At 44.9% G+C, this 14,537-nt stretch overlaps 1 protein-coding gene across 1 annotated transcript in view; it reads right to left on the reverse strand.

Annotated features, from left to right (window-relative positions):
* Nucleotides 1-13,326, reverse strand: part of TFAP2D (transcription factor AP-2 delta) — a 62,177-nt gene extending 48,851 nt beyond the window's left edge. The window contains exons 1-3 of the mRNA XM_032410153.1: nt 13,288-13,326; nt 11,773-12,270; nt 8,178-8,238 (exon numbers count right to left, since the gene is read on the reverse strand). Of these exons, the coding sequence (XP_032266044.1) occupies nt 8,178-8,238; nt 11,773-12,270; nt 13,288-13,326 (598 nt within the window). The remainder of the gene's footprint in view (nt 1-8,177; nt 8,239-11,772; nt 12,271-13,287) is intronic.
* Between the last annotated feature and the right edge of the window lie 1,211 nt (nt 13,327-14,537).

Genomic DNA, 14,537 nt, shown 5'->3' on the forward strand with positions numbered 1-14,537 from the left:
ACTAAGTGCTCAGGGAGAATGTTGTGTTGCTGACGTCTCTGGCATTCAGATTTGGGTGTGTTCTCTGAGCACAGTGGCTAAGGAACCTGGGAGGATGTTTAAAAAGGCGAAGAGGTCCTGGATTGAGAGAACAGGTTAACTTTACCCTACTCTTAAAGTGTTTCTACTCCTGTACCACCTGGGATTCTTCCAGGCTGTCTTGGAGTCATCCAAGTTTCCCCCGAAAGTACTGGGACCAATGTCTTTCTCCTTAAGCATTCTGAGGCTGGTGATCACCCTGAATGACCCCCCAAAACAGAAGAGAGGATGTTGATATCATTAGAGTAGCCAGCCCTCTTTAGACTAGAAGATGAGTCCTGTACACTTGGCTAAGTTCTCAATGTTAATGTCTGGAAACTGGCCCTCAGTCTGAAATCTGAGGGGTCACAATCTCAACTGTCAAACCGAAATCCTTTTCCTGGCATTAAACTTGTGGTCAACATAGTGGAAAATCATGCAAATGTCTGCCTCAGAGCCCCAAATACAAATTCACCTGCACTTCCCCACTTTGCATCATCATAGAGAATTTTAAAACTAATCATCATCATCATCATCATCATAGTTTTCCCAGATTTGGGGGCCTGGAACTATCATTATCCATTCATTAATGTTCTCCCTTTATACCTATAGATGCAAAATGCATTTTACAAATAAGCTCTTAAGTGACTTCTCAAAAACTGAGATGAACAGGATATCAATGAACCTGGCTTTTAGCATCATTTTGTCAGAATCAGGACCCTGATAACTTTAGGACTTAGGTCATTGTGGGGTCATCTGAAGCAAAAATGTTAAAGAATCATAATATCTATCTTCAAAATTCACAGAGCCCTGTTCTGAAAATGGGCCTCCACCCATGGTCATGGAATCATAAGCAAATTTACATTCTCACATAAATCCTCTTCTCTTGTACAATAGCCAACATGCAACTGAGGACACAAGGAATCTCACCCAATGGGTCTCAAATAAATTATGAGAGAAGAATGTTTGTGCATGTGTTACCTTCCCAGCAAGCCAAGGGAAAAAGGACACAGCTTTAGACCTTTCCTATATTTACTAATCTACAGTGGGTCAGAAACCTAATTTAGGGAGACACAGAAGATTATAAAAGATTTTTGTTAAAAAGAAAGGAGTTAAATCAGTCTTTCTCCAATTGGAAAATTGCCCCCTTTTGGCAAAGTGAACCCCATGTGGTGAAAGCCAGCTGCTCCCAGGGAAGTCACTGGATCTGCTACCCAGCCAAGTGCTATCTCCCTGGGCTCTGGGTCTTTCTCTCCTGCATCCAGGTGAGGCTTCTGGCTTATGCTCAAATAAGCATTTATTAGGTAAGTTACACAGGCTGCATATTAAGAGTATGCTTTATGCACACACAAACTGCCTGGAGGATTTATTTTGTATTCAGGATTAGCCATCAACTCTAGAGTCTTTTATTTTTTATGTCACAGCATCTTTAAAGGGAATTTCTGTTGCTTTGATAGTTGGCATTGCTGCAGCCTTGGGGAACTCTCTCGTCCTGGCTAAAGATTTGGCAACTTGTAGAGTTTACAGCAGCATGGGGAACCTGATCTCTTTCTTCCCAGCGGTTTATTTTGGGGGGAGGAAAAAAAAGAGTAATAGGTCAACATAACCAGATTTTTGCATTTACAATGAAGGCCCAAGGAGGTGGGACTTCTTTAAGGGGATCCAGACTACAGATAGCAATGATGAGACTTCAAAGGAAAGCCATGAGAGTCAACCATGCCAAGGCATTTACAGTATTCATCCCCAGTGTTACCAGCTGAAGTTCTTCATGGTGCCTGTGTTGCATGTGGGCTCTTACTGAAATTATGTAACATTCATTCTAGATCCAGCACTCCAGTTAAAGGTGCCTCTGGTGCCAAAACCAGGCTACTCATGCAGAACTTCTCTAGAGTACATCTCTTTTCCATTCATAGTGCACTGAAGTAATACTTCTATGGAGGGCACTATTTTCAAAATTGAAATTTGGAGATGGGGCTTCCCATTTCCAGTGATGCTCAAACTCAGATCTGTAGCTCTAGAAACAGCATAAGAAATCGGGGTCTATTTACTTAAGGTCACTTGTCTAGAACATGACTATCATAAAAGGGATAACTTTGCCATAGCTACAGGGAAAAGTCAGCCAAAGAAACTGTGCAGGGAACAAAACTAGGCATGAAATACACAGATGCAAATCCTTCAGCTGCCAGACCTTGTTAGATCCCATGAAGCCAAAGAAAAACGGGTCGAGCTGTGTCCTTCCTGGTGTGGCTGGAGACATCTGGCCCTGTGTTGGCAGGCACAGCGTGGGGGAGCGGAAGAAGTACTGGGCTGCAAGTAAGAGGCTGGCCAACTAGCGACCCATAGGACCTTTGATGAGTAACTCTGGGCCTTGGTCTGTCCATCTGAAAAATGGGGATGCTCACGCCTGCTCAACTTATTTCCCCAGCTCGTTGGAAGTGCAACGGGAAATGGACTCACACGTGCTCAGCAACCTGAGTAAAGCCCGCCCAACTCCACCACTGTGTTGGGCAACTACCACCGCCCAGGGGTGCGAGCTGTGGAGCGCCACAATATCCCCACCCACCTTTTGCGAGGCTACGGGATAGAAAGACAAGCGCCGACGCATGAGTGCGCTTTTCCTCTTCTTATACAGGCAATTAGGGCAGAGGAAACAGCCGCGACCGTCTCCAAGGGGCTGTGGCTCTCCTGGCGCCCCCAAAGCTGCCTCTAAGCCACGCGCCCCCTCTGGGTGCCGTCCTCTCTAAGAAGTGGGCGGGTGATGGCTACAGGCCCTGCGCGCTCTCCAGGTGCGATCAATACTTCCTGGCTGGCTTCCGGGCGCGGGGCCGTTGCGCGCAGCCTCTCCGAAGCCGCAGCGCCGCCCCACTCCCCGCCGATTCGGTGTTGACATAATTAGACCAAATCTTGAGAGCAAAATAAATGTTCTGTTCGCCTTACAGCCAAACAGATGTTTACAATTCAAATGAAAGAAATACAAACGGCAGGGATTTTTTTCTCCCCTTCTTCATCTCCAGTGATCGCTCGTTTTTTCTGACACATTAAAAATGTGTAAGCGATTATAGGAGTTTCCTGTCCCTGTTTGTTCTGGCGGGTGCATTTCTGTGAGGTGCGCGTGGAAGCTGGGTGGGATAGGATCGTTCTCGGCTGCTTGCTCTCTAGCCCCTCGCCCTTCTCCATCCCAAACCCCTCGGGTAATCCCCTCTTTGCTCCTCCGCCCCCCCCCAAGCAGGTATTAATTGTAATCAAACAGCAAAGGGATAGTGGTTTAATTGCAATCAAATAGGCCTCAAAGGATGCATCAGCCGCTAACTGCGCTGTTTGAGGGGAGGATATACCCTTACAGGTATAAGTGGATTACCAGGTTTGAACACGCTCCTCCGTGTGCAGATTCCAAGCAGAACAAAAGAAAGGGAGGTCTGCACGGAGAGACACTGCTTTAATGTGGCGGTGGGTGTGTAATTGTGTGTGTGTGTGCATGTGTGCATGTGTGTGTGTGTGTGTGTGTGAATTAATCCCCATTTCTCAATGCAGGGAGTGCTTTAGTTTTTGGTTATTTTAACAGCGATAAAGAAATTAGAGAGAAGGCAGTAGGCTACGGAAAAGGAGCTCCCCTCCCCCGCAAAAAAAAAAAAAAAAAAAAAAAAGATTTTTAAGAAACCATGCCTATAGATACTTTGGTATATGAATTTTAGTCTTCATATAAAGGAGATAGAATTCCAAACCTGCAGCATGTGTATTTGGGGACTAAAGAGGCGGGAGAGGTGTGTTTCTGGCTGTATTTTCAAAATGCATGAGCTATAGAGATGAGTTTTGGCGATTCTAGTAAAGAGAGATTCTGGGGGCCCTGACAAAAGTAGAGGAAGAAGCCTTCCCACCCCACTCCAATGTTACTCCTTCTGGAAGCCGCTGAAAGGGCCAGAGCCTCTTTCTAACTCGAGTTCCAAAGCTCAGGGTCCTCGCAAAACTGAAAAAGCAGAAGCAGCTCATCCTCCTGCCCAAGCAGCCCGTGGGCAGCCAGCTGTGGGGGCTGTAGAAGGGAAGAGCGGCCAGGTCCATCCACCCAGTTATTGGCAGACTGGGCGATTGATGCTAAACTCCGTTTCACAGAAGCATTTTAAAAAAATTAAATCAGATCTGACAATGTTTGTACCGCCCCGTAAATTCCTCCTCCTTGGCGTGCCAGTCACCTCTAAGCGATCTGACAAACTCCAGCTCTCTTAAAACGTGCAGAGTTCAGATCATATTAATTCCCCAAAAATGTTTTGATTCAAAGTAGTTTGTATTTTGTGTAGCCACGGGCAATCCGGAAAGTGCTCCTGCCTGCCCGTGGCCGGGTCCGTTCCCTCTCCGCGTGGCCCAGAGGCTATGGCGGTATTTAAGCGTCTGAAATTAGCCTGGGGCTGCAAGGCAGAGTGATCACAAAGCGAAACAAGGGCACTTCCCCTCTTCACTTTTTTCATTTTTTTCTTTCTTCCTTTTTTTTTTTTTTTTTTGAGTTTGCCATTCCGATTTCTCGAAAAAGACCAGGGCCAAAATGTCACTTCCCACCCAAATATGGAAAAGCTGGGTCTTCTTATCTCATCTCCATCCTCGTCTGAAGACCACAGCCCCCTACCCAATTGAACCCCTACCCCTGCCATTCCAATCTGGATCCATTCATTATTAGCATCATCATCATCGTCATCAACATTGTTCTCCTACTATTAAATTCTCAGAGAGAGAAATGAAAGGGACCAGCGCCTGACAAAGGGGAGGGGGCCATGAGGGAGCCTCAGAAGATTCATGGGGAAAAGAAGAGTGGGGTTTCCTTTCTTTTTTTAATGATTAAAAACACAGACGACTCCTGTAAATAGAAGCCTCATTTCTTCAAGAGGCGCCTTTTGAAAGCCAGTATCTGAATATTCAACGAAGGCAAAGCTCCACTCTGTATGTACAACATTAATATGATCTCTGCAGAATTTGCTACTCAGAAATATTAACATATCAAAGCCGAAGCCGGAGGCGAGAGAAGCTATCGATACGCGAGCACAGGGTAAAGTAAAGATTATTGGTTCTGATGGTTGGAGTGGCGGAGCTGCGGGCAAAATCGTGCACACCATTAAGCGAGAGTGAGCGCGCAGAGTGAGCGCGCAGGAGCTGCACCTCCGAGGCGGGGGCAAATATTTTATCTGGGCGGTAATTACCTTGCCGCTGCCCCTCTTCCGCGCTTTCTTTGGCTACAGGGCCTTCATTATAAGCAAAAACAATGTAACTGCCACTTACCGAAGTGAGTCAGAGAAATGGTATTTTGTTCTTTGCAAATAGAGATGGCCAAATTTAAAGAACTGAACGCCTTCCCCAACACCACCACCCCCAAACACACACACACACACACACACACACACACCCTGCAAACCAGGACAGCCTCTCCCTGGTGAACTCATATGGGGCACGTAGGGATCTTTCTTCTAGAAGAGCACTCAGGAGTCTTTGGAAGTGAAATCTGTTTTGTTCCTCCCACAGTAAATTCTGGAAATCATTAGAAACGTAAGTTTATTGGAGAACTTACTTAGCACGGGAGGAAAAATGGCAAAAAAGTTGTGCTTTTCAAGAAATCATGTTTCCCGTGGAGAGTCGCCTGTAAACATGGATTAGAAGAGAAACAGACATTCCTATCTAAACAAAACCATTGCACAATATGGCGATATGGCAGAGTGCTTGACTTAGTGCCCTCCTGGTTTTTGATGAACAAAGGTGACATGAGCTATTTATATTAAGAATCCAGTGCATTACCATGACAAGAGAGAGAAGGGGCTTCATTAGCTTTTCTTCAAAAACGGGGAGTCCTGAGATGAGGGGCTGGCAGTCCTGAGATGAGGGGCTGGGCAGACTCTAGCAGGATGTACAAAACCTTTTAAGCAAGACTTCCTTGCTATCCATTTGTAAATTGTCATGAACATTGATTATTTCAGAGTAACAGACATACACTTGGTCTCCGGGGCTCAACCAAGTTAATTGGCCTTTCTCTAAGACATGTGGAAATGGAATACACTCAGCAGCTAAATTCTGAATTCCTTCGCAGGGGGTGGCGGGGTGGGGGGGAAGGGGAGGACTGGGATTTAGTCAAACAATACAGATAGAAGCCCCAAGTTACCACCCCTTTCTCTTTGGAGCTATGCTGTTCTCCTAAAAGATCAATATTTGGTTTAAAAATCACAGGCTCCACGCTGATTTTCAGGTGAAACGAAGTGACACCAAATTCTACAAGAACAATAAAACATCACCTAAGGAAGACCATTTCTGTGGCTCTAATAGGACAGGACCGCAGTTCCCATTTTGTAGTTACCCAAGAGCGTAGGCCTTTCTTGGGGGAATGCTGAGCGGGTGTCCCCTAAATCTCTCTCCAAAAACGTCAACTGATTACACAGCCACCTCCCTGCCAGCTCCCGCCCTCGGTCTCAAATAATTCCCACCCTCTGCCAGCTACTGTAAGATCTGATGCAATTTCCAAGCATTTGAGAAGGTGATCTTGGAGCAAGTGCGGAACTGAACGCGTCGACCGCAGTAGCGCCAGTCGCGCTCTGGGAGGAGCCGGCTCTGGGCGCTAATTAGTGGCGCTGTCCTTCAGCACCACCGAAATCTCCGTGCGCCCTGAGTACTCAGCCTCACCTTTAGCGTGACCGCCCCAACAGACCCGGATCACACCTGACCCTTCTTTCACCATGCATTTTAACCCCTCCCTTCAACAGTATGTGTATTTTATTTCAATTTTCACTAGTCTTGGGCCTATTTCATGTCACTTCAACATGGCTGAATATTAGCTTGGCTGACAAGCCTAATATTACTCATTTAAAAAAATCCTTATGGAGCAACACTGATGGTTTTTTTTTTTTTGAAAAAATAGTTTCAAATCTCCATGGAGCCGAATAGCTATTTTACATTTAGTGGAAGTTCCAAGTATCCACTATGACAATCGTCAAGTTCCAAAAGAGAGGCAATCTTTGTTTTCTTTACTCCTCAATTTAAATGGAATTTCACATTGAACACTGGGTTGTAAAACCTGAAGTTTAAACATGAAAGAATCCATTGCTTTCTTTGGAAAAGCACTGGAATCTCAATAAGCTTTGAAAAGGATGGACAGGGACTGAAGGACATTTATCTGGTTCCATCAGAAGTGACTCAGTCTTTAGTCGTTCAGTTACTGAAGACAACTGCGGCCCTCAAGCTGGAATTAGTCCTGGTGAATAGGCTACATCTTATTAATTCGTATGAAGTTGGGATAACAGCTGGTCCCCTTGCCTGTGTGCTCCTCGGGTTACTCAGCTTTGCTAGGAAAATAAGCTTCAGAGGCTCTGGGTACAGTTAACTGGGGAAGCTAGCAAAATCTGCACCGCCTTGAGGCCCTTAAAATGTCATAGTTCAAAACCTTTTGTCAAAATGGAACATCTGAGATGCAGCCCCCTTCAGTGTCTGAGCCAAAATCAACAGCTCTCGACTCTTGCCTTCCCCCCACCTTCCAATTCCGTGGGTAACTCTGGATTCAGATGTTTTCCTCAACAGATGGGAACAAGAAAGCTTTATCCGGTACAGTTAACACCACCTCCTCCTCCCACCTCCCTTAAAGAAAGAAATGTTCTGGACACTTAGAAAAATAAGGGCAGCTACAATATTGGTGTTTCATTAGCCTTCCCTGAAGCCTCAACGAATCTAGTCTTTCATAGAATCCTTCAAAGCCTCAAGCTAACACCATCACCTCAATCACCCAGGCTGTGGCTGGCACATTCAGGGCTAAAAGGGACCAGAAATTCTGCTTGAGGATGTGGTGATGGGGAAAGGAGGTGTGACAGGGATTTTTTCCCTTTCTTTTCTTTTTTCTTTTTCTCCTCCCCCCCCCCCAACTTTTATTCGGTCACTATTCCATGAAGAACAGCAAATCTCTTCTATCATAGTTCTTTGGGGCACAGGCTGGGTTCAAGCCTCAATGAAGGAAAGGAGTATGCCTGTGTAAGACAAAAGTAATCAACCAAGAGTAATTGTTTTCTTAATCATCAGACAAGGAATCTGATACTTAAAACACCACCAGATCTTCAAAACAAAGTATCAGATGAGAGAAGAATGTTTTGTTTTAACATGTCACTTACCTCTTCTTATCACTCCACCTTGACCATTGAGAACAAGCCCACACTGGGCTTCCACGGAGCCCTTAATAAAAGAAAAAATAAATAAAATCACTCAAATAGATTCTAATAGGTATGACCACATGAGTTAAGTCTTTCAATCTGCCCCACTCCTGAACCCCATATCCCCGTAGTAGACATTTAAAAGCAACCATTGAGCTGGAGCAAGTTTGGCAGCACACATGATTTTAAGGAAAAAAAGTGCCAGAAAAACCACAATCTAAAAGTTGTATAAATCTTAAGGTATGCATTTTGCAGCACCACACAATATTACACTTCAAAGCACCTGAGTGCCTTTCATCTTGGCATAAGGGAATGAGAAGCCCTTTGAGTCCCCATCAAGGCACATAGCATATATACAGACAGTCTCCACGGCACTTTCTGCGTGGAGTAAATTACACTAAAAGTGTCAAGTCTGGCACTGTGGGTTTCTGGGAGCTCAGAGGAGCCATTACAAGTGCAGCCTTCAAGATATCTGATGTTGGTTCTGCTTTACCACGGAAGTAGGAGTATCCTACCCAAAATATGCCTTAGAGAGGAAACACCTTCAGGTTCACTCACTGTAGATCTTCATGCTCCTAATGGATTGAGGGATCATTTGGGCTGGGAAGAAGGAAAGGGTTTGCTGATTTTTGATTAAGAAAAATAAAAATTTCTCTCTCTGTCTTTTTCTCCCCCTGAGTTGAAATGTGTTAAAGGCTCATTTTCCTTTACAAACAAACGAGGTATTGGACATGAAAGAGGCCTTGAAGGGTGTTAACCTACCCAACAGCCCGTGAAGAGTTAAGTAAATGCGGAGAGAGTCGGTGCATAATAAAAACCCACTTTACAAAACAACCTTTACAGCCCTGGCTCCCTCTCGCTTCCCCATTTTCACCATATTGAGGCAGGCCTGTAAGACCCCCCTTTTCAACCTACTCACGAGCTCTTTCTTATTTTAAATGTTCTGCCTTAAAGTGATTATCAAATCAATATGAAAAAAAAAAAACTTGGAGACTGAGCATAAATTAAAGCGGTGATGGGAAAAGGTGTGACAGTTTCCTTTGTTGGCCATAGCAAATCTTTTTAGGGGACTCAAAGATGGAACTGAAGCCACAAGACTGTTTGCATCTGTTAGGCAGACTTAGACCGCCCTGCAAACCATTGGACTTTCACTTAAAATTCTGTGCAGGGAAAAGTATATTTACATTTGTTGCATTTGAAATGAGGCATATGCTGATGAATGTTTTAAAAAGGAAGAAATAAAAGGAGAGAGACGGGTTTCTCCCACACATCCCCTCCCTATTTCTCTTTTTAAAAGTAGCTATTACTTTTTTCTCTTTCTTTTTCATTCTGCCAACTAAGTCCAGGAGGAGTGCAAGAAAATAACTTGCCAGATTTACAACTTGGCTTTATATATATATATATATATATATATATATATATATATATAGTGTATATATATATATACACACAATGATATGTACATATATAGATATGTCTCTAGACATAGATACATAAATATATCACATATCATGTTCCTCAATTTCTTCTAGGATCTTGGAGTGTTTCTCTCAGTATGAATATTCCTTCAGTATGAGCAATAAACTAAAAAAAATACTATAAATATAAAAAAGACATAGACTGAAAAAAAAAGGTCTCAAAATACCTGAAATGTAGAAGGTAAAGGGTCTCGAAGTTCTCCAAGGGAGCGAGCCACTCTCCCTCCCATTCTCTGGCGCACTGTTAAGATGTTTATTTTCTTAGAAGAAATGAATCTTGGTCTCTACACTTAACAAACTTTTCCCCCTCATAAGTAAAACATGTTGTTTGGTCGGATGACATTGCATAAATGACCAGTTGAATGGCACTAAGTCGAAAATTGGATAAACTACGGTGTTCTTTTTCACGGGATTTGCTCTTTGTCTGGTGCTTGCAAATGTTCTAATCCCCTCTTTTGAAAAATGCCCGGCTTTGTGCCTAGCACAGAAAAAAAATTTGTACAGATACAAAAAAATCAGCAGCAGACGTGGCTATTAAAAGGAGTAAATAGGTTTTAGTTGAGCTAAGCATTGAATGGCAGATTTTTTCCCCCTTGAGACATAAGGGGATCCTTGTGAAAAATGTAAAAATGTTCTGAGCGTATAAAATTATTTTGTGAATGTAAATGTAGAAAGTCAAGGTTTATGGAGCCAAATCTTTTTTCTTGTGTGCCGATCTTGCGCCCACGGCTCTTTGTTGGGACTGTAAGGGCTTTCACTTTAATTTTAAAATAATCCCTTGCTCGGAGGTAAATGAGGGGCAAAGATTTTCTGTGCGCAACAAGGGATCTCTTACGTCTCCAACTTGTGCTCTTGGAGTATCTTCCCTTTCGTTATGGAGGCTGTGGAGAGGGTAGCCAGCTTTGTGCAGACTGAAAAAGTGGGGACTCAGCTACAGTTGTCCTTTCAGCCAAAGGAAGCTACAAATTCATGTCTTTTGAGTTCTTTTTTGGATATTTGTGGGTTTATTTGTTTGAAATGTGGCTGTGACAATATGTTTGCAAAATTATAAATTCTATTGTCGGCAAAGAATGTGCAAAAATACATTAAGAAAGAAACTAGGAGAGAGATCCTCTGATTGATGGTCTCCATAGTATCTGGATTCCTTCCTTCCTTCCTTCCTTCCTTCCTTCCTTCCTTCCTTCCTTCCTTCCTTCCTTCCTTCTTCTCTCCTTTTGCTCTCTCCCTCATCCCTCCTTTCCTTTTCTCCTTTCTTCTTCCCTTATTTCTTTCCCCTTTCCCCTTCCTTTATTTCTTCATTTCCTTCTTTTAAAGAAGTTGCATCTTGTGTAAAAGTTAATAACCTGGTGAGAAAAATAAAGTTGTGAATTACCCAGCTGGGTGGTGGGATTGGGTGCTCCTTAGAATTAGGCTCAACTCCACAACCTGGTGAAGTGCATTGTGCAGATTCTTTGATTGGTGTAAATTTTTGAGACTTTCGTTTGCAATTCTTTACTATCCACAGCAATCTAGTATATTTGGGGAAACTTTTGCTAGAGCTCAACAAAGTTACAGAACAAACCAGCCCCCCAATTCTTAGTAAGTTTCCACAAGCTCAGTCTGGGACAAACACCTGGGATGGGTGGGTAGACCCAGTAAAACGCAGAGACTGAGGGTGCGATTGGTCATCATCTTATCGGGTCTTACTCTGAGTCCAGTTGGCTCAACCCAGCCTCCATGATCTCCTCCACCCCATCCCTTCAGGGACAGAAATGAGGATTCACAACTGACTTCTGTGCAGACGGACTGAAAGTGGGGCCCGCAGGTAGCCAGACTCCCCGGCGACCAGGTGAAATGCCTTGATCCAATGAGAGTGACAGAATGGCACACGCCTCCTCTAATTGTTTTGATAACGTTCCATAATAAGTGGTGTGTGTGTGTGAGAGAGAGAGAGAGAAAGAGAGACAGAGACAGAGACAGAGAGAGACAGAGAGAGAGGAGAGGAGAGGAGAGGAGGTTTACAGTCAGAGCTTTAATCGAGCGGGAGGGGGAGGGCAAAGAGGGGAGGGCGCAGACAAATTCGCTGCATGCTTATTTACCTGCAAGTCGTCTGCTCCCGCGGCGGCCAGCCCCAGGCTGGGCCCTGGCAGGAGTCTTTGATCTGGGTGCATTCCATACTGAGAGCCATGGCTCATGAGGGACAGGTCGTGGCGGCGGTAGGCATCGAGGCAGCCCAGCTCCCGCCTCTGCTCGTCCAGGCAGGACGACTTGAGCGCCCGCGCATTGTGCAGGTTAATAAAGTCGGTGGGCTCCCCGTGGTGGATCTGCTGATAGTACTGTTGCGAGTGGTGGAGCGAGTTCAGAGAGTAGGCGTCGGGGGTGACGGCCGGGTGGCTGTGCTGAAACTCGTAATGGAAGGACTGGTGGTGGAGCGGGGTGTACTGGTGGTTAGTGGAGAAGTAGGGGGACGCAAACTCGGTGCCGGTGGTGGAGTAAGTTAAAGGAGAGGAGGAGGAATAGGCGACAGTGGAATTGGCTACGGACTCCAGACAGCCAAGCTGCATCAAACGGTAGCTGTTTGATCCGTCGTGACGTATCTGGAAGGAAGAGGGGGAAAAGGGAGAGCAGAAAAACTTGAGGTTTGTCATTTTGCAACCGAGGCGCCGCTCTCCCGGAGCCAGGAGCTTTCTCTGGCTCTCCAAGGAGGGTGAGCACGCAGGGCTGGGGCCGAGCTGCAGCCCCGGCTCAGCGCCTTTGCCAGAGAGCCTTTGCGAGCAGGCGAACTGGGGGTGGGCGGCCTCGTCCTCACAGTCGAGAGGGCGGAAAAAAAATCCCCCACCCTATATAGGTGCGGGTGACACACCACACCACACACACACACACACACACACACACACACACACACACACAGCCCCTGCCTAACTTGCACGGGGAGCTGGGCGCCGGGAGCCAGGTTTACGACCGACTCCGGGGCGGCGGGGAGCAGAACCAGAGTCCACACGCACAGAGCGCGGGCCGGCGTCTCGCCACCGCCACCAGGTCCCAACACCGGGATTCCGCGGTTGTCCAGGCCAAGCTGCTCCGCCAGAGCTGCTCAAAATCATTATCCATATATTTACAAAATCCAGTCTGTGCAAATCGTTCAACTCGCTCATTTCCTGAACCATTTGAGGCAAGGAATCCGACCCCCCTTTCTGCTTCACTTTCCTAGAATAAGCCCATTCCAAAAGGGGTGCGTTGTTCCCCACCCCCCTCGTCCACCTACCGCCCCCCATCAATCTCTTTACTTTGCCTTTCTGAGTATCTTTTTTCCATCTCTATCTCTTTCTCCTCACCCCCCTCCTCCCTTTCTTTATTATTAGGATTATGTTTTCCCCCTCATTATGGCAAATGTTTCTTAACGTGGCAGAGAGTTGCCCTTCCTGGCGACAGATGTCATAACGAACTTTCTCCCCTTTCCTTCCCTAACTTCCCCCGAAAGCCAGATTATAATTAAACGTAACGGTCCAATATAGATTAGAGACAGGGAGAGCTGCCGCCGCGGCCGCCGCCGCCGCCGCCGCCACACACACGCGCGCTCAAAAAAAAAAAAAAAAAAAAAAAAGTAATAATACCTCGGCATCGTGGACTAGTCCCGGAAAGGTAGTTGACATGTTGGGTTTCTCCGAAAGCTTACGATGCAATTTCCCCCTCCAAAAAAAGAATCGGGAAAAAAATCCAAACTTCTTGTATTTTCCAATTTTTTTTAAGGAAAAAAAAATGTTCTATAGATAGAGATCTAAATTGTAATGGCTTTGCCCGGATCAGATAGCTCCTTGCCTCGTACCCACTTAAAAACCTGTAGGAACAAAATTTTCCCTCTGCACAAAAGCAGCTCCCTGGAACAGATTTTGTACTTGCTGAGTATTTCTTTGGCTGATGTCGTAGGTCCCTTGGTAATATAGAAGTTTTGAAAATTAAGCATCAGCACTGAGAACTGGGAGGACAATAGGCAGAAGAGATTTATCCCAGGAGACAAGGAATAAATATTGTATCTTCGCCTAATAAGGAACTGGAGGTTCTTTCAACATTTTTATCCATTTTTTCCAACCTTTATCATGCTTTTCTATATCGACTGAGGTGGGGACTCATCTCTACAGAGGGCATTTGCACACATTTTATTGTGAAGATAAAGATCCAGCCCCGATATGTGTATATTAGAGATAGAAATATATATTAATTAAAGCTCCCTTTTACATGAGTAAGTGTTCATTCCTATTGGTTCCACTCCCTAGATGCTGAAAGCTGCTTTTTCCAACAAGCACCCAAATCAATTTCACCCAGATTGGGGTGTCTGCCTTTGCCCAAGTGGAAACAATACTGCTCTTTCCATATTTACATCGAATTTGGGTTCTTTTCCCTTTTCTGAAAGGCAACACCCTGCGGTTGCTTACACTTTCAGCAGCTTTTAAAATAAACAGCCACGGTGGACAGCCCCAACTTTTCATCATAAAGAAATGATGTAACTGGCAATATATTTAAGAAAAATACAAGAGAATAAAGATGTGTGACAAGATTCTACATTTAGGTAAAACGTTGTCTTGCACTCTCCAACCCAGCCCATTTTCCTCCTCTTTTGTGTTTTCCTTCTTCCCTTTCTGAAACAGTGCTGGATGGGGGTGGGGGGGATTGTAGACCATTTAGCAGTGACACCAGATATTTGAACACTATTACCCCAAAATAATCCTTAAATGTTTGAAAGTTATATTTTACAAAGAGAGGGCAGAAAGGAGGCAGTGCACACCTATCTCTGTCTCTTCGGTGGATTTCTCGACTTTCAAACAGTATTTGAGCTTTACTTCGTTCAAAATTCTGCTTCCTGCAC

The sequence above is a fragment of the Phoca vitulina genome, unplaced genomic scaffold, assembly GCF_004348235.1.
Source record: "Phoca vitulina isolate PV1807 unplaced genomic scaffold, GSC_HSeal_1.0 scaffold11, whole genome shotgun sequence".
NCBI classification, from domain to species: domain Eukaryota; kingdom Metazoa; phylum Chordata; class Mammalia; order Carnivora; family Phocidae; genus Phoca; species Phoca vitulina.